At 37.3% G+C, this 20,572-nt stretch overlaps 1 protein-coding gene across 18 annotated transcripts in view; it reads left to right on the top strand.

The window, feature by feature from the left end:
* The window catches only part of LOC125242358 (protein lap4), a 116,874-nt gene that overhangs the window by 69,608 nt on the left and 26,694 nt on the right, over positions 1–20,572 (top strand). For 17 of the 18 annotated variants that reach the window (XM_048151139.1, XM_048151143.1, XM_048151149.1 and 14 more), the window contains 5 exons: positions 13,087–13,292; positions 14,212–14,345; positions 15,079–15,163; positions 15,776–15,974; positions 17,339–17,529. In XM_048151139.1, the coding sequence (XP_048007096.1) occupies positions 13,087–13,292; positions 14,212–14,345; positions 15,079–15,163; positions 15,776–15,974; positions 17,339–17,529 (815 nt within the window). Of the gene's footprint in view, positions 1–4,435; positions 4,570–13,086; positions 13,293–14,211; positions 14,346–15,078; positions 15,164–15,775; positions 15,975–17,338; positions 17,530–20,572 lie in introns of those variants that run through there. The other variant, XM_048151156.1, reaches the window with a different exon arrangement.

Consider the following 20,572-nt stretch of genomic DNA (forward strand, 5'->3'; position numbering starts at 1 on the left):
TTCGTTAACATTTATAGTTATTAATGTTGTTGGTACCTATGTAGGTAAATGAAAAACTGGTATTTTAATATAAAGCTTTTTCACAATTTTATTACCAGTCCACATGTAATGAATACCTATAATTGTGAGTGTGCACGGGAAAACGTCCCACTTTGTCGATTGCTATAAAGCCGCTATGTTAGTTTATTCATATAAAGATACAAGTAAATCTCGCCTTAATGGTAACCGACAAAGTGGGACGTTTTATTAAACACACTCACATTTAATGAAATTTCTCTTAGAAAGCTTGTTTGAAAATTTAATTGTGTTGTTATTGTATACACATACTTAAAGTTATTGTTTATGTTACATCATATAAATTATTGAATAATCTATATAGGCCCTTTGCAATTATGTTTGTTTACATAATACAAAAACCATTGCAATGATACCTTCATTCATGTATCGGTTGCTGCTTAATTTGTAAGCGAAATAAGAAAACGAAATGGTGAAACATGTGAAGGTCAATGTTATAAGTTATAATAAGTGTAAGTAGGACGAGAGCTAGGCCAACCCTCCCTCGGGACGGACAACAATAGCTGCAGCAGGCACTCTCTCCCGAGTTTACTGGTGCGCTCTACTGAGCCAAACCGATATCAGGTGCAGGTCCCGCCCGTGTTCAGTACTCTACGCACCTCGCTGCGATACATAATCCCTCTACAACTCAATTTAAAGTGTAATATTATAGCTATCATAAAATCGTGCATCAGTTGTATATATTTTCAATTTAAAAGATTTTCTAAACATGGCGGTCACGAAATCAGCTGTGCGCGGTATCATGTGTTCGATGATGGAGTTCACCTTTAAAGCAAGTAAGCACTTGCGGGACATGACATTCCATTGTACTATTTTTATCCCTTCTTTCTTTTGGTGCAAGTGAAAGTGAGACAAGAAACTGTTTGTTATGTATTATATTTTTATACGTTAAATTTGCTTCAATATTCGTTACTTTACTATGCTTCAGAGAATAATAAAAAGTAATAGGTACCGTTATGTTTCGTTCCGCTTGATATATTTGATGCAATAATATTTTTGGTATGTGATGTGGTACGATACGAGTACGTAAAAGTTATTCCGGATGCCGGTGCTTCGAAGGCCGTTCGTAAATTAATAGGGGTATTTTTGGCATAGCGGTTCAATTTGATGTGCTAAGGTTGTATATATGGCATAATGGTTCATGTGTAATGCGTCTATTCATAGCGTAACAATGACGGTACTGTTCTTATATTTCTTATGTCAACTTTCAGTCTTTGGAAAGTTCGCGTCGCATTATACTTTTTGTAAGATTGTTCATGATAAACGATGTTGATGTAAGTTTCAGTCGCTAACGATACCATTATTAACAAAACTTATCGCTGTATAGTAATTTTATTCTATTGACAGTTATCAGATAGAAAGTATTAACGAGAGCAGTTGTTAAGGCTTGCGGAATAATAAATTGTAACGGATGAGGTTCGTTCGGACGGCGCGGCGGCGGCGACGTGCGGCTCCGCGGGAAGCGCGTGCGTCGCGGTCGTGCGTCGTGCGCCGATGCCCGATAGAGAGGAGCCGGCCACGATTGGCACTGTGAACCCACGGGTTTTATTATAATAACACCGCCCTACTTCGCCCTGCCTGTGCCTGCCTTCACCTGTGCCATCTAATAATTTACTATTAGATATTGCCACCGCATCGCACTGATCCTGAGGCAATACTATAATTTACACCGATATCGTTTGTCTTGTATTGATATCCAGATTTCTCTTCTGCCAAATGAATTGTAATTTAGTGTTGCATTAGTTACTTTATAATAAATAAATAACGGAATCAGATTCTTTAACTTTTTACATTATTCATTTGACGTTTTATTGACGTCGTCGTGAAAGTTGATGATATTGTCTCTTGGCCTTTTATTAGATAATTATAATTATTGTAATTCACAGCCAAACACGTCAGTCATACTTTTGCTACTTATTTTTAGTTCCGTACTTTGTTTGTAGGTACAGCAAGGTCTATTATCGTCACGTTGGCATTTTATCTCGGGCGAATAATCTTAAATCGGACTCACCTTTATCTTGCCTTTTGTGTCAGTCAGGCCCTCTCTAATTCATTTCATCTGCCTAAATCAATCAAATGTAATGATACTTGGTAAGCCCTAGCTTGAATTTCTCCTATTGTTTTTCCATGAGAGCCAACAAGCTAGGGTTGTCGTGTTTGATTTAGTAGTTTAATTTGAATAAATGCGATAAATGTTTATACATGTATAAAGTATCTTTCTTATAGTTACAATAGTATACAGGTGTTTACAGTTTTAAGTTATCTATGTAACTACTTCAATATTTTGCTTGTCTCGCTGAGCAGCCAGCCCTGCTGTCTGTAGCAGCCTGCAGCGGTTAGGAGTAAGGTACGATACAAACAATCAACGTTGGGAGCTGTTCTGTGGTTTTACATCCGTGCTCCGGGCCCGTGGTTCGAAAGTGAACCTGTGAAATGAGTTATTGAAGCGCGTCGACAACACGATATCTTGCGAACATGATAGTGTAAAACTATAATTTCATTGTAAAGCTTGTACTTATATGTATAATTATGCAGGGACTGCGCGCGTGCGTCTAGATTGGTCTTGTTTGTATTATTAATCTCGTGGCACTGAGGAAATCAATATCTTAATGTATTTATGTATGTTAGTATTGAAGGTACGAGATGTTTATCCCTATAAACTGATCCATTAATAACGTAAATAAGGTATTACATAAAATTCGGTTATGAATGGTTTATTGTTCATCAATAGTATAACATCAATCATCGAATATAGGAGTCCTTATGTAATAAAACTTAGCTATAGGTATCGCTTTTACCTAACCAAACTCTAGTATTATAATTCATGAGAACAATAAATTCTAATTTTATGATTCAGCTGAATCGTCCAAGACTATAAAATTGAGTATAGCTTTAAACACACTTCTATAAATTTTAGTATCCGCCTTAAAAATAACGGTAAACCAGATCGTGTGACATGCTCCAAGATTTGCATCACCGCAACCGTTACTTAAATCGCAGATGCATAAACGTTACCACGGTGAAAATTGTCCTTTCTCATGTATGTTAGCTAAAGTGTGATATTAAGTAGTCGCGATAGTATCCACTACGATGCGTGCCGTATGCCGTATCTGATTGGCATCCTTGCATATATTAATCATATGAAACAGTGCAGTATGTCCACCGCCGGTTATAAAGTTTCTTCAATTGGAAAGCTGAAAGGCATATCCTGCCCGGTAAATACGCTAAGCTTTTCAGATTGCACGCACCGTGTCGAACATTTTCTTATTTTCCTCATCATTCAGTAATTGCTAGGCTGTAGTTTATCTCTCGCTGTAACGCGATTTATGAAATTAACTTCAATTATACAGCGCATTAGCGACAATCTGTTCACTAAGTCGTAACTTTCCTCTTTTAATTGAGATTACCTTCTTGATCTCTCATGAATATTGCACAGAAGGTTGTTTAGCAAAGTAATTAAGTACCTATATTTACTATGGTCTCATATAAATGTCACAATGTTTACTATAGAAGTAGTGTTGTGGTCCTCTGCAAACGTAAAACTATAGTCTCAAAGACCTATCCTAACCCAAAATAACTGATCCAATTAAAACAAAAATAACTGATCCAATTAAAATTAATACTTTGACGATTTTAATTTTGTATGCATAATGTCGAAACATTGAATCGGTGTTTTATTGCGCCCCATAAATCGTCTCGCTTGATAAAGGAACCGTTTTAAAGACAACTAAAAATATTACAGGGCAGGGCACAATAGGTTAAATAAATACGTACAAATCATGTACGCATCACTTGAGTTTATCCCAGTCAAAATAAGAAAACAAATAATATTAGTTTGCTATTTGGTGGATAAAATAAAATGCAACTTCCTCAATAATTTGTTAATAATAAAGGAAGTTTTTACGATCTGTTGAGGTGAAAAATAGTTGCACTGTCGGCCTCTTCAATTCTGAATGATGTTGAATATGATCGGAAGCGAGAACTCGCGCTCGATACATAGATACGATCAACCGATGCAGATAATCGTCGGGTAATGCCAGGGTAAAAATAAAAGGAGCGTGTACGGGTTGTGACTTTCTATTTTTATACGAGAGGAGAGGACGCGGCGCCGGCGCCACAGCCTCCCGAGGTGGTTGCTGCGCGCGCATTCCGTCAGCGCTTGCGCCTCGGGTAGCGCGCGCGCACGAGGCTCATCTATCCCGGTTCAGTGATCACGATATATTCTATCTATTTACATACAATCGAAACTTAGATTACCATTTGTTTTATTTTCGATAAAACTTAAATTCTTATAGTGAAGAACAGTTTTTGTTTTTGGACAATGCCAGATCTGGAATGCATTAGGGCTAACTGGCTAGTGCTTGAAGTTGATAGACGTTAGATTATAGATATTATCGGGGCCGGTGTTCGCGCTTCCGCAGTTAGCCCGGCTTATAGCAGGAAGCGGCAGAACTGCCTGAAACGAGGAAATGGGTGTCATAAGAAGGAAAAAGCGTAAGTGCACTTTCCTTCGGAAACATTTACGAGTGCAATAGTGTTGTGACTGTTGTGAGCCAGTGATTACGGGGATTTATTTTATTTACCTGATTATTTGTTGTATTTAAGTGTATGTATTTAAATAGGTTAGTAAACCATGTAGGTAGGTGTAGAAAACCATGATGGTGCATAATTTTCAATATAAATTAGTTTATAAATAATATATTTACATAAAATGTTCAAAAAAGTCTTAAAAGAGGTCTTTTTAGTAAAATATATTTCAACATGTAGGTAATTATACAATCAACGACACTAGCATAAACACATCTACTGATAAGCGATAACAAACGCAAATTACATGGTGGACCTGAAAGCTCTATAGTTGCATCTTTGAATTGTATCAAAAATATGTTGGAATCGATCGGAGGTTCCATTCATTGTTTACGTTTGGGAATCAATAAAAATATGACTTAATTCTGTCAAAGCATTTTACTCATCCTGATGTGAGCCAATTGCCAATTATATGTTTTGATATAATATAAATTATGATACCTACTGGTCAAGAAATGTACCTGTTTTGTATAATCGCTATCGTTCAATATAAACTTTGACCCAGCATCGCTTTATTATACGTATCTATTAATATATTTCGTATTAACATATTTAAAAATGTGCCAAATAAATATTTATTACGTACCGTTAGTCTTATAAACCGGGGCAACATCCTTCAAAGGATCGGTCAGAGCATCTGTTGTTTTATATCAAACCGGCCAGCCGCCCACCACCTGGCGGGCAGGACTCGTAAACCACATCAGAAATGCAATCTACTTTCTTAATGGAAGTTCACGCTCATTTCAACACTTGAACGTACAAATGTTTGCACTTATAGCGGAATGCAAATTATCAAAACAAGTTGTTAGTCTTTACATATATGAAATAAAAAAAAAAACATTTTTAACTGCTGTTCCACTTTAAATCTAGCTCAATTAAATACCACACAGTATTATTCGTGCAAAAACACTTTGTCAAATATGCAAATTTTCATTGTAAGCTAACCTGTACCAGGGCATAGACCGAATCGTGCACAGTAATATTAAAATAGCCTGTCGTTTCTGCTCAATAGGTCATACGTAATGTTTTTAGTTTTACGACAACCTGTTCATTGGCCATGTCGCCGAACGAAGGTGAAACAGTAATCTTATATTACCTATGCGGTCATCGCTCACATATTTGGGCGATACTCGTGTTGTTTGTTCTGCCTTGTTTCGTAACTTGCAATAGGTGGTCATAATTTGGCTCCTTCAAGTGCGCTACTTGACCTATCCTCGTTTGCTAGTTTGTAGGCCTGTAGTGATTGTGTCATCTCCCGATTTAGGAGAATACAAATTCTTAGCAAGGTCATGTTTTTCGTGAATGAGTTTACTTTAATGGGATGGGATGTTAACAGTGCTGTATCAAAGCGCTTATACGGTCAGCAAGTAAACATAAAGGGTTTCAGTTCTATGTAGGTCACATGAGCTGTATATGAAGTCATTCGTATTATGGTGTTAATGGTGTTATAACAACTATAGCGTAAATTGTTGTTGCATCAACAAGAAGTTATCGTTAAAAATCTGTATTGGGGTTAATTAAGAATTTTATGTACCTATATGTATATTAACACTCATAGTAAGTGTGGTGTGACAAGAATGGATAAGATAAAGAATGAGTATATAAGAGGAAGCCTGAAAGTTGCACCGATAGTAGAAAAAGTAAGAGCGAATCGTCTGGCATGGTATGGGCATGTGATGCGAAGGGATGAAAGTCATGTGACGAGAAAGGCATTGCGAATGAGTGTGGAAGGAAGTAACGGGAGAGGAAAAGTTGGATGGATTGTGTGAGAGATGATATGAAGCGAAAGCAAGTGAATGATGAGATGACGGACTCGGAGGAAATAAAGACTGTATCGTTAAATATGGAGACAACTTTGAGTAGCCGTATTTATTTGCTATTATATTTTTTTCTTATAACAAGACATGGGCTTAATAAGGCACATAATAAGGTACGCATTTTGTCCTAGAAACTCGACGTAAAGCATGTGGTTTAGACAGCATTGACTTAATCCTCCCGAGTAACGATTACGATTTCGGACAAATGCTACTAGAAAATTCACAAAGTGCGTACAACAGCAGTTCCCGTCAACTTTGTACATAGCCACGTCAGCAAATTTTAATTGATCCTTTTTTGTTACCAACATTTAGTAATATAAGTCGACTTTCGTAAGATATATCTGTATATATCTTACGAAAGTAACCTGTGTTAATTGTTATAATTAAGAAAATATAGATTCTAGAGAACCTTAATGACGAAATAAAACTTAATAAAATCTCAATTAATTAACAAAATCTTGGTAACAAAATAGGAATTAATAAAAACAAATTTAACTTTTTCCTTAATTTTTGTACAAACTTTTCGAGAATTGCTGACAGAAAAAAAATTGTACAGTACGAACCTCAACGACACATGATCCACAAAGCAGAATATCTAGACATAGTCTAGCCACTGTTATTTAAAAAAAATAAAGTTCATGATCTGTGTATGGCGGCCATTTAGAGAATGTGGCATGGTGCTTACGCTAACTCCGACTTTAATGTCGAATTTAACTATCATACACTGTTTATATCGATCTGGTTTAGGCACTGTTCAAACACCATGAATGTCTATTAGACATTGGCCTATGCCTAATTTTTTTTATCTATTTCTCTCATCCTGCTTGTATCAAAAATTTACGGCAAACCGGAACGTTGCTCAAAAATGCGTTTTTTTAAATTATATAAATTCACCGCATTTATTCTGCAAGTACCCAATTGAATAACCATGAAGAGGACTCTTAAAAAATATATTTTGGCAGCATATTAACCTTTGTTTGTCGAAATAGTACAAAAAGTCTTTGAGATATTCTCAAATTAAGCCAGATTAGGGGTTGTCCGAAATGTATTTGCTAGACCTTAATGAAAGTACCATAAGGTCCCTAAAATAAAAAAAATATCAGACCTTCTTATATCAAATAGTACTTACCAATACCTTCAGATCATACTCTCGGACCATAATAATACAAAATTATGCACATGTCAACATTTAGACGAGGTTTGTTGTGTCCCTATAATTAACGATACAGTCCTTATAAACTGGAGTAGCCTTCATGTTTCGTCTACGTACAAATAATTCTGCCAAGATTCGCGGGAGGTGAGGAAATAACACATGTAAAGGAGTAATCACAAATGCAAAAAATATTATTGTCAATACACACGCACATTATGATAAAAAAATAACACATGCTCATTATCATGCACACAGACATATCACACATGGAAATACTTCGTAGAAACACAGTGTATACGGACACTAAATGCGCACGTGTGTGTCTCAAACTATAGGGATGAAGCAGGCATCGATAACTGAAGTCGATAATAATTAATCAAGCAAATTATAATTTTAATGATGTCGTTGTTTTTTCTAGATCTGTTTAATGTTTGGCACTATTATCAGGGGCGGCTCACTCGGCGATTCTATCGCCGCGCTACAAGTACATGCGGGCGGCCGCGAGTTCGCGGCCTAATCAGGGGTGGCGCGCGTTCTCACGGAACGCACGTTCGCACTTTCTAATGTTACTTTACGGCGCGAGTTTTTTTTAAGGTTCATATGCGATGTCCGCGTGTGGAATGGCTAGTAATGCTTAGGTAAATAGATATCATGAAGAAAATAAATACCATAGGACACTTTACACAGATCTACTATTGATTAAGTTCCTCGAAAAGATTCAATAAGGCTTGTGATGTTAGAACTTAAACAAAAATATATAAATACTATAAATATACCTAGAAATTATCCAAGACTTGAATATAATAGTGTAACGTTTTATCTGAGTATTAATTCGTTTTAAGGCATAGGCAACCCTATCGCCGGGCGCCGCGCACGTGCGGCTCGTTTCTTTGTTAGAATTTTGTAGGTATTTAAAAAGGCGGCATGTCGTGAACATCAAAGCAGTGGGCCTTCTGTACTTGTACTATTATATATTCTGTGCTATTATAATCATATTAAAATTCACTAATGACAATCCTGGGTAGTAGGTATCACGCGGGTGGACTAGCGATGGATAATAGGATTAGTAGGTAAAGAAATATTTGACATTTTGACAAAACATTAATTTATTTTTCCAGACTAACTAATCAACAACGTTTACTGCGGTTGGTGGTACTAAATCATTATAGACAAACTTGGTTAACTGTTATCAATACTGGTTCAAAGTGAAAAGTTTATTAATTACATGTAATAAAACTCAAATCATTATCTTTCGGAAAATTGCAAATATATTTCAAATGAATATATTTAAAAGTGGAAAAAATGTCTGCCTTGGGTGAGACTTGAACTCACGGCCTCTGGATCGATACTCCAGCGCTCTGCCAACTGAGCCACCAAGACTTCAACCAAGCCAGCGAAATTTTCCACCACTTAGGTCAATAGGACCCGTAGCGACATCTACCGTAAGAGTGTTAAACTTCTTAAACGGCAACCGGAGTTCCAAGTCATATTGGAAATTCACCAGTTACGATGCGCTAACCATGCTAAATTTTAAAATTTGCTGGCTTGGTTGAAGTCTTGGTGGCTCAGTTGGCAGAGCGCTGGAGTATCGATCCAGAGGCCGTGAGTTCAAGTCTCACCCAAGGCAGACATTTTTTCCACTTTTAAATTTATTTTAAAATTTAGCATGGTTAGCGCATCGTAACTGGTGAATTTCCAATATGACTTGGAACTCCGGTTGCCGTTTAAGAAGTTTAACACTCTTACGGTAGATGTCGCTACGGGTCCCATTGACCTAAGTGGTGGAAAATTTCGCTGGCTTGGTTGAAGTCTTGGTGGCTCAGTTGGCAGAGCGCTGGAGTATCGATCCAGAGGCCGTGAGTTCAAGTCTCACCCAAGGCAGACATTTTTTCCACTTTTAAATTTATTCTAAGTCTAATGGCATCGATTGCAGACGTTTCTGCTAATTAGAAGTTAAAATATTTCAAATGAATTGTGTGATCAAGGTTTGCAAATAATACTTTTCTATCGATAGTTGGTATTTCATCGACCATGCCCACATCTCTACGACCAAGTCTCGGGCAGGTGAATTTTCTAATTTTCAATTATCCTTTTCAATATTATTATATGCTCTATTCTTATTGCAATTAGGTTAATTCTTACAAAATATAAAAATGAAGTCTCGTGGGGAGTGCGCCTTTTCTAGATTTTTTATGAATAAATTGATATATAAATATCGACCCTATTTTAAACCACATTAGGTAACTTCTTAAACAGCAAAAAATCGAAGTCTCGTGGGGAGTGATCGTGACGTAATTTCTACCCACCAACAAATTTCAAATCGATTGCATTCGATCACATAAATCGATATTCGATGATGTATGACAAAAATATTATCATTTAGATAATAAAAACAGTAATACAACAATATTAAAATTACTTACAAATGGAATATTATGCCATATTTTTTTTTGCAAACTTGAGGTATTTGAGCGCTTATTACAAGTGTTCACAGCACACGCGGGCATTTTTAATTACCAGTGATATGTGTCGTGGCGGATGACGGATGATAGGGAGGTATGGAAGCGGAAGACATGCTGCGCCGACCCCAAATGAATGGGATAAGGGCAAGCGAATGATGAATAAGTGTAGTTTAAGTGTTCTTTAAAAATTTCATCCTTTGGAATATATTGCAATGCATTGTGAGACTTACTCAGCAAACTTCAATAACAAATTGTAATCTGTACGGTTCTGTAGCAATATGTACCGGGATATTCCTTGATTTAGTTCCTTTGTCGGGCTCTGCGGGGTAGCGAAAGCTTCTCACAGTAAACACTTACGCCCATTAAGCTTCGCCGTATTCCATTAAATCAAATTGCCTGCGTTAATACAATGTTAACGGCCCGCCTCTTACATTCAATCATCATAATTGTAAGTTCTTACGTTGCTGCTGCATTTTCTCAGTTAGATCGAGTTCATTGGGTACGCGTTAACATTTAAGTGTCATTTGCCATTTCCTACTTGTTATTTTAATTGATTTAGATAGTTACAATTTTATCGTTATATCCTGTCATTAAAAATTAATTTCAATTCCACTTAGTTTCTCTGTGTAATATCAAAATGATTATAATTGTTATTGTTTTAGTCCATCATCTTAGTGAATTTATAGAGCAATCTTAATTTGGTTATAATCACAAGTAATAGTTTCAAACTGTACCTTACCGTTATTTATTACTACAACATTAAAACGTGGCAGAGAATGTTGAGCCAACGTGTTGTTATTTACGCAAATTGAGCTCAAGCTGAGCGCTATTTGCTGCAGCATATGAACGCTCAAGATATTATCGCAAGATATGCACTTTATCTTTGCTACGCATGTAATCTTGTGCAAATACACGATAAAGTAAACTGTATTAAACTACCGAAACCGACTTTCACCTGTCTGTTACATTTCGATTGAAACTAAATTACCTACTTTCCTAAGAAACAGCATTCCCATTAAAATAAGACTACTGTAAAACCAGAGTCACGAGTCCCTCAGTGATATCACGATCAGTTGGAAATATAATGCATAGTTGCATTATTATTCTATTAAGATGATCCGGGGGTGAAAGCATCATGACTGATTGGCTATTGTCGAGAATTCTACTCAGGACGCCGCTGCGTTGAGCCCGGACCACGATTCCACTGCCCCCATGTTTGTTTATCTCATCAATTGTACATTATCGTGAGAACAACTCTGACAATGCGTCAGCTCATTTCATATTCAAGTTAGCGCGGATTTTACCAACAATTTAACGGAGCATTCCAGACGTCAATGACTCTAAAAATATTTTTGATTCCATTTTTTTATCGATCGACATTATTAGAACGATACATAATCTTATTTAACGTTAAAATCATCCGTCAATGTAGCCGAAAGCGGCTCGGAGAGAACGTAACAATGGATGTATCTACGTATACACCTAATGGCATCGTTTAGGGATAGCCCGCCGAAGGTTGGACGTGTGAAAGTCAAATTCTGTCTCATCCGGTGAACTTTGTCGCTCAATGTCGTGGCGAAATCATTCGTGATCGCATGTTAACCTTGTGACACTGCATTATGCAGCAATGCATCCTTTGACACATTGTTCGTGATCAATTGTAACATAATTACCGCCAATGGCCGCTGCGTTTACAACGCCCACGATCAATTAAATGGACCTCACGGCTTAAAATAATTTAGCTTAACGTGTCTGCAATGGCAGTTACTAGCTGCATTGTTATTGTCTAACATCAGTGCACCAATTAGAGTAGCCGACTAAAGACATTAAGCTCGTTAGCCTATTGACTCTGCAAAGTTTCTCTAAGGCATTTATATAACTATTTAGTCCGCACATACATTTTAATTACTATTTTTCCATTGCGTAATATGAAATTCGTTAAGAAACAATGGTCGGTGCATAAAAAGAGATAACGTGTCTGTTTTATCTTCGACGTTCCAATTATTGATCGGCTGTTTACTGTTACGGTTCATTGCCTCTTTTAAATAGAGCTGTCCCTTCCTGGTAGCTATACATCTATAGTAGATGTTATCAATTTAAACCAAACAAACCACAACCTGTATAAGATTGATGATAGATACGGTAACAGCATACTGTTAATGTACGGTAATTATACACTTGATTTTGTGATGACTAGATGTCATAGGTAATTCGATGTTGATACAACGGTGAATCAACGACTCTATTAACATTAATTTTAAGCATGAATGATGATATTTTCCATTGATGATGAAGATGATGATATATTGTGAGTGTACTATTGGTCAGCAAGCGTTTAAGGCTGTATTATATCACAATTGTATAAAATACTATTTACTCATAGTTAATGTCATTTCATTTCACCGTAAACTTCGCAAGGAATTGCAAAAAGTAGTACATTACATACCCTAGGTCAATAAAATTGTGCTCGGGCTTTCTTATTCTTTTGCCCGATGTGTGCATACATACATACTATACTAAGTTATCTGTTCCACGGAACCGAAAAGCGGCAATTTCGTTTAGCGCAGTTTGGTTCGACATTTTCCGCACGCAGAACAGAAAAAAAAACTAAAAATGCATCCTTCTAGTCTGAAGCATAAAATAATGTTGTGTTGAGATTGTGATGTGCAACTTTAGCGACAAATAATAGGTACAATTATAATTTGTGGCTAAATAAATGGCCATGACTACTTTAAATTTTATCCGCAGATTTGAGTTTTATCACTAAATATTAAGTAAATAAAATATAGGTAGGTAAATTTAACTTTGATAGGAGTAATTGCAGTCACTAGAGACTTAACAAAATTAACTATTTTTATCAAACTGGAAACGTCTGCATCTGCAATCTTTGTGGAGCGTCGTTCCAATCGTTTTGACTAACTCCTCCGTGGGCTAGTCAAGGCGAATGGTTCTTTAATTTAAAAATAAGAAACTAAAAATTGTCTGTTTTCAGGTGAATCAGTATCAGACCGAGCCGAAAGCGTAACTCAGTTGGTGAACGAGCAGCGATGCATCGAGGTGCGCATAGCGCGCGCGGCCGGCGGACTCGGGCTCAGCATAGCGGGCGGCCGCGGCTCCACGCCCTACATCGGCGACGATGACGGCATCTTCATATCCAGGGTCACCCCCAACGGACCCGCATACTTGGCGGGTCTTAGAGTGAGTAACACCAAACCTCAGAAACGCTAAGACAAATATACTTATGCTTGTTTATTGTAGATGGCGCCAAATCTTTGGTTTTATTGATATTCGGTATACGTGAAATGCTGGCTAGTTAGTTTATGGGAGTCGGACTTACCCACCAGTCGGACTCTCCCGGGTCAGTGGGATCCATAACGGATTCCCCCTGGGTCAACAAAAAAAAAACTTGTCCTCTCGCCCGCAAGTCCATTCCTGAAGTCACGTTTGAGCTACAATTTACTCGCGCGCGAGAACGCAAAATGTGCTAAGCCGCCTGAAGTTCTATGAGTTGGCAGAACACTTTCGAAACCGGGCTCTACGCGGCGCTACGACATTTTCGCTACATACGGGTTTCCCCATGTAATCGGCTACGCTTCTACGAGCGGTGTGCCCGACAGTCGGGTTCTTGGTAGCGAAAGTGTTAATGCGCTGTGACTACAAAATCTACTAAGTAACCGTAAAGCCCTAGTTGACATCATTACTGTAACCGGAAACCAATTAAAAATAAGTCTTATCTGTGTTGATTTTTACTGTTTCGGATTCAATGACACGCCAGGAGTTATTGTCATTATTTATCTATAGGCTTTAATAAACAACAAGAAATTGGAGCGATATGAATGGAAATTAAACGCTTTCTTTTATAACCTGAAACAGCTTTTTCTGAATGTTGACTGAGCTTCCATAACAATGTCACAAAACCCAACTAGCAAATCGCTTAGTGTCGTTTGTTTGTAGGAAGGCCAGCTTTGTACGTCAAATAAGTTTCTAATGTTTCTTTAATATCTAACAAGTTTAGAATCATCTCTCCGACGCACGATCCAATCCTTAATCCTTGACCGGTCGTATTGCGAACGAAGTCATTGTAAAAGGTAATCTGACTTGATCTCCTTTGGCTCAGGTTGGGGACAAGGTGCTGTCGGTAAATGGAACATCGGTGGTGGATGTCGACCACTACTATGCTGTGGAGGTGCTCAAGGCCAGCGGAGCCACATTGGTGCTGGTCGTCACGAGGGAATCACCGAACTCCACAAGGTAAAAATCTAAGGTTCTATGTAAAAATAAAATTCGAAATGTTTGCATGGTTATGGAATCATATTGGACTACATAAAATAGCTTATTAACATCTCCTAGACTTTCCAGTAATAAAATTCGCACTAAACATAATTTGAAAGACTTATATCGGTTAATATAATCTTATATACGAGCATTGTTGACACCTTTATTGCGGGAACTTCAGAACCGTTTTATTATCTAATAAAAGCGATCTTTTATTGATATGACCTGCCCTGCTGCCATTCACTTGAATGATTCTGGATGTAAATAGTCTTTAATGTTTAAAGCAAACCATTCATTCATTTATAAATTTATAAAGCAATATGACATGCTCAATTTTTTTCCTCGACAATTTTCTAACACCGACTCAAACGCGTCCTCGCCGCTGAAGGAATGATTTTCAAACAAACATATCTCGCAAATCACCAATAATTACGTTACTTATCGTTTACCATTTGTCGTTAAAGTTGCTCTACTACCATACAATACAGTGCATAATGGGCCTCTACCAAGACTCGCTTGACGTAGGTAATTTGAACAAAATATCTTCCGGAACATGGTAATCGATTTTGTGCATTTACTCGCAAGTAGACCGTCTAACAGGTTCAGTCCAGGCGGAGCTTAGCGTTGTTCTTTATCCGTGCCGCGCAATGATTATACACAGCAAGAAAACAGTTTACAAACGGTTTGAACACAGTTTTGTTTTTCACAGAACTCACAGCAGGGCACCGAGTGGAGCGAGCCATCATTCTGTGTCGAGCACGACCGACACTGTGTCGACCTTGGAAAATGGACAGGTAAACTATAATACCGCTTAGTTTGTTTATATTACCACTTGACAGATGTATAGGAAGTCAATGTTTACATTATTATTAAAATTTGAAGACATTTAAAATTTACAGATATGTAAAGAAGATGATGTCATGCTGACGAGAAGTTGAAGTTGTACATTTAAAATTTTATCATATCGCATATTTCGAAGTATTTTGAACATATTAAACGCTTGTAGCATGGTAACTCTTCATGATTATTATTCGTATTAAATTATAGGAATCTCTCGCATCCCGTATGATGTTATTTATTGATACTTGGATTTAGCAATACGAGAGTTCTGTCTATAATTATTTACTGTAATTAATTGCACAAACCTTAAGAAAACCATTCATTCAGTCATAGCCGTATCTCAAATCACATCAAGATGTACCGTGAAAGTAGGTATTTTAATGCAGTTTACATTTCTTAGTTATGTTTAGCTTAGTATTAGGTAGGTAAACTTATAAGAAGAACCAACCACAGTAGCATTAAATAGTACTGGAAATCTTAAAGAGACAGAAATAAACTAGTTTAACGAAATAGTGGACATATGAACCGCAATTTGTCGATAGTCAGCCAAATTCTAACTTCTTCAGATACCGACTGGGCGCGGCATACCCACCAAGCCGCTGATCATCGGTAATGCGTACGCGCAGGAGTTTGAACCGGAGCACAAGCCCTCCAACAACCAACATGTCAACTTCAGTCCCTCGCCCACCGGCCAGGTCACCACCGACACCTACCACCGGCTCGAGGCCTCGCCGCCGCCGCTTACGCAGCCCTACATCCCTCCAGGTAAGCCTTAGCACAGTATAATAAAGAGTACTCGTACAGTATGGTCATTCCCGCTCCCCGCTGCAAGTGCCGCCCACCCCTCTCGGTTATCTCAAAGTTACCGCCTCTCAAAATCGCGAACAGTCGACCTATCATATTTCACTTATCCAAGCATAGTACGCATTCACCTACGCCGCCTACGCGAGCTTAGACTGTGTGCTGGGAACGCGCCTCTTTCATATGTTTGATCGCCAGTGTCCGAGGTGTGGCCTTAGTTTAACCATCCAAAAGTCGCTTACAAGTCCAGAGGTTCCTAAAAATATGAGTGTACAGATTTCATCGAGCTCATTCCACAGCCGGAGCGTTCGCGGGAATATTTAAAGCCTAGACAACAACGGAAAGGTTGTGTGCAGGTATCATTACGCTTGCACGGCTTTGTAAAACGCGATACAATAACACGATAGTAGCTTATCAGTCGATGATCTAATGTTGTCTTAACATGTTCAAGGGACTGACGCAGAAACACACGCTCTTTATCTTTTGAATTAGTTTGTTGGAAGCTTATCTAGGTACTATGTTTTCATTTGCGAGCAGTTTTTAATTAATCGTACTTGACATAATATTCTTATTTTAGTAACTAAACTTAATCAAACATAACAGACGTAACCTAAAATTGTCATGAACTTTGGTATATCAGACAATATGACGATGGTATATCAGGCAATGGAAAATAGGTAAACAATTTATATAATCATACATTCTATGTTTAATCCGGATGATGTTTAAGATAACATTATCAACTCATGAGTCATTATGTCATCATGGCCACGTAATTTAGTCATTGTTTTGTTTATAATCGATTGGGTGTGTAATATTGACCTCGATTCGGAATTCTTTGGATGTACTCAAATCAAAGTCAATGCTCATGTCATTTAATATTCGATAGCATTTTAATACGGTTCCTGGAGTGTCCAATAATTAAGCTGAAGGTTAACTAAGTAATTGACCTCCGAATTGTATCGTAAATCAAGTTCAATAGACTGTCAAATAATGTATCTAGAAGTTACGTATGTTATATTTTTGCAAGTCATTATTGGTTTCCATTAACCATCGAACTACTTTTTATCTAAGATGTTTCGATGAACAATCGTAAAAAAAGCGTGTAATTATTATATAAAGCGAAGTAATGGAATGTGTAGGCAAGCGGATTATTTTATTTGCTGTTAAGCCATCGTGCGTATCTAATATACCTCTAGTTCGTGTTTATTTTAACAGCCATTCTTCAGACGGAAAAAAGTGAGGTACTGAATGCCTTCCGATATTAATTACGCTTTTACGTTCTTATCTACGACACATATTAAAATATAAAATAATTTGTATTACAGCTTATCAGCAGAAAGTCCTAGTTCACACGACCCTGATTCGCGACGGAGCCGGTCTCGGGTTCAGCATAGCCGGAGGCAAGGGCTCGCCGCCCTATCGGGACGACAGTGACGCCATCTACATCTCGCGTATCTCACCGCAGGGCGCGGCCTCCAAGGACGGCAAGATGATGGTCGGGGACAAGGTCGTTTCGGTGAGTGGCATTATTATTAGATTTATTAGCCATACTTACTTTGCAACGAACGAAGCCGAGCTAAGCACCGCCGGCAGCAAAGGCTTGCCCCTGAGCCGAAATTGGCCATGATGTCACCTACAACTCATGTATCTCACCCCAAGGCGCGGCCGCCAAAGACGCCTGTTGGTCGGGGACAAAGTCGTTTCGGTGAGTTGTATTCTTAGCCATAACTAATTTGCAACGCATGGAGCCGAGCTAAACGTAGCTGGCGGCAGGGCTTACCCCCGCGCCAAAATGACTGTGACCTATGACGTCATCTAAAACTCGCGTATCTTGCCGGAGGGTGCTGCTGTCAAGGACGTCAAGGTGATGGGTGTTTCTTTGAGTTTCGCGATATTTTACACTATCATACCGTGATGATTTAGATTTGGATTTCTTTATTTCATGATAAAAATTACACTATAAATGATAAAAAATTACACTATGTTTATCTTCTCATCATGATCGTCAAAAATTACATTATAAATTGAAAATAATAAAAGGAATAGTTTCTCCCAATAAGGATCGTCATTTACAAGCAGAAATACACAAAGCACAATAAAATTTACGAATGAAATAAAATCCGAAGTCAGATATATTAAATTATTGAGCTAAGATAAGTTTGAAAACTGACTTCTAATGGCACTGTTTTTTAAGACATTGTATAATTTAGCATGAGCATTTGAGATAATACTTCGCATTGTTTAATACGAATGTATGGATATATTTGTTTTAAAATAAAATGTTATCGTTATGTATCATGAATCTGGAAACCGAGAGAAACAATGGATCGTAAAATACTGTTTTTACTCTTTTACTGCACACACTTCTGCCAATTAAACCGAAGGTCTTTATTAATTTCCATTCGAAACTAACAATATACTATTTCTATCGCTCTTCATTATCAACTCAACTGTTATCGTGATAGCAATGCTTTACTGAGAAACAAATGGTCGGTACTGCGAATCGTGACTAAGAGCACATTTACACGGCGCTCGAGTTCACATGCAAGGTTCATTACATTGCGATATTTTCTGATATGTAGCACCTGAACAGTCAGCGATGTATCTAAAATAGTACTTAATATACTAATAAATATTCATTAAGGTATAGCGGGACAAATCTCGACTGGGGGGCAATTGTAACTAATCCATTTTTTTTTTCATTATTACACCATGATGTTGAGTTCTACAACTACATGTACCCACTGAACACGCCTACCATATACACGGTGTTTCCGGTATCACTCAAAACCTCAGACACCCCAACTGATTTTTATTTTTTTAAACTCATCTAGAGTATTCATTTTTTAATCTGATCGTTACTTTTTTTTTAATTGAATTTTTAATTTTCTGTACAGCTCTACTTGACTTTTAGCTCTACACTCAATAAAATAATTGCTAACTACCATCATAAACCATAACACTATTTATTTGTGTACGTTACTGCAACGACATAAGGTTTACCAATAGACAGCTAAGATGTCACTGTAAAACACTTTAAAGCTTTGTCACAGTAAACTTCAAATTGGACAGGTAATCGCAGTAAGCAAATAAACTCAATATTCAAAATGACAAGGTTGTAATTAGGTACGAGTTCAATTTGTTATGACTTATGATAAACATTAAGATTAAACTGATAAACAACGTCAAACTAGTAGCGGAAAAAATAATCGTCCAAGTAACCGGCCAGTATTAATACCCCTAAATACTGAAAAAAGGTAAACAACCTCTAGCAATGCGATATACACAATGTTGTATTACGAGTACAATAGAATGGGCACGTAAAAAATAATTAATAATACTAATTAAAATAAAAATATTACCCCCATCAAGATATAGCTCAATCGATTCTACCCATTCATTACTTTGTGCTAATGTTAAGAAATGTAATAATTCATTTGAATTTAGTCAAGTAGACTCTGTAAATATTGTTAAAACATTCAAGTCACTCAATTTAAAGAAAACGGAAGACTTATGGGGAACATCAGTTAAAGTAATTAGTCATGTCATAGATATAATAGCACCTTACTTGGCCGTAATATATAATATTTCAATTTCACAAGGCACCTTTCCAGATCTTATGAAATGTAGCAAAGTCATACCGCTTTTTCAATCGGGTGATTCGAGTGATATAACCAATTTCCGTCCCATATCAATACTTCCTGTAGTAAGTAAAGTCTTTGAGAAGCTAATGTTAAATGATCTACTGGGACACTTCAACAGACATAGATTACTTACAAGCAAACAGTTCGGTTTCACAAGGGGCCGTTCCACGACCGATGCTGCTTCGGTACTCATTAAACATATATATAATTTTTGGGAAAATTCTTGTGATGCAATTGGCATATTTTGTGATCTTTCAAAAGCCTTTGATTGTGTGGATCATGGAACGCTCATTTTGAAATTAGAACACTATGGTTTGTCTATAAATGCCCTAAACTTTATGTCTTCTTACCTTAGCAATAGAACACAAACAGTAGTTGTTAACAAAACTCGCTCTAGCGGGACTGTAGTCCAATTAGGAGTGCCACAAGGCTCAATTTTAGGTCCATTCCTGTTTTTGGTTTATATAAATGATTTGCCATGTATAGTGAAAAACTTTTGTGAAATAGTACTTTTTGCTGATGATACATCACTGCTTTTTAATGTTGACCGAAAATCTACGGATTACAATGTAATTAATAGCACGTTAGCTGATGTACTGCAGTGGTTTACTGTCAACAATTTACTTCTTAATTCTAAGAAAACCAAATGTATTCGATTTTCTCTGCCGAATGTTAAACCAATCGATACAAAAATACTTTTGAATGATGAATGCTTAGAGATGGTAGATACAACACTGTTTCTTGGTTTAACATTGGACAAAAATCTACAATGGAGTCCTCATATAAAGAAACTAGCAAGCAAATTAAGTTCAGCCGCATACGCCGTTAGGAGAATCAGGCAACTGACTAATGTTGAGACAGCTCGCCTAGTGTATCATAGTTATTTTCACAGTGTAATGTCATACGGTATTCTGG

The sequence above is a fragment of the Leguminivora glycinivorella genome, chromosome 2, assembly GCF_023078275.1.
Source record: "Leguminivora glycinivorella isolate SPB_JAAS2020 chromosome 2, LegGlyc_1.1, whole genome shotgun sequence".
Classification (NCBI taxonomy): Eukaryota; Metazoa; Arthropoda; class Insecta; order Lepidoptera; family Tortricidae; genus Leguminivora; species Leguminivora glycinivorella.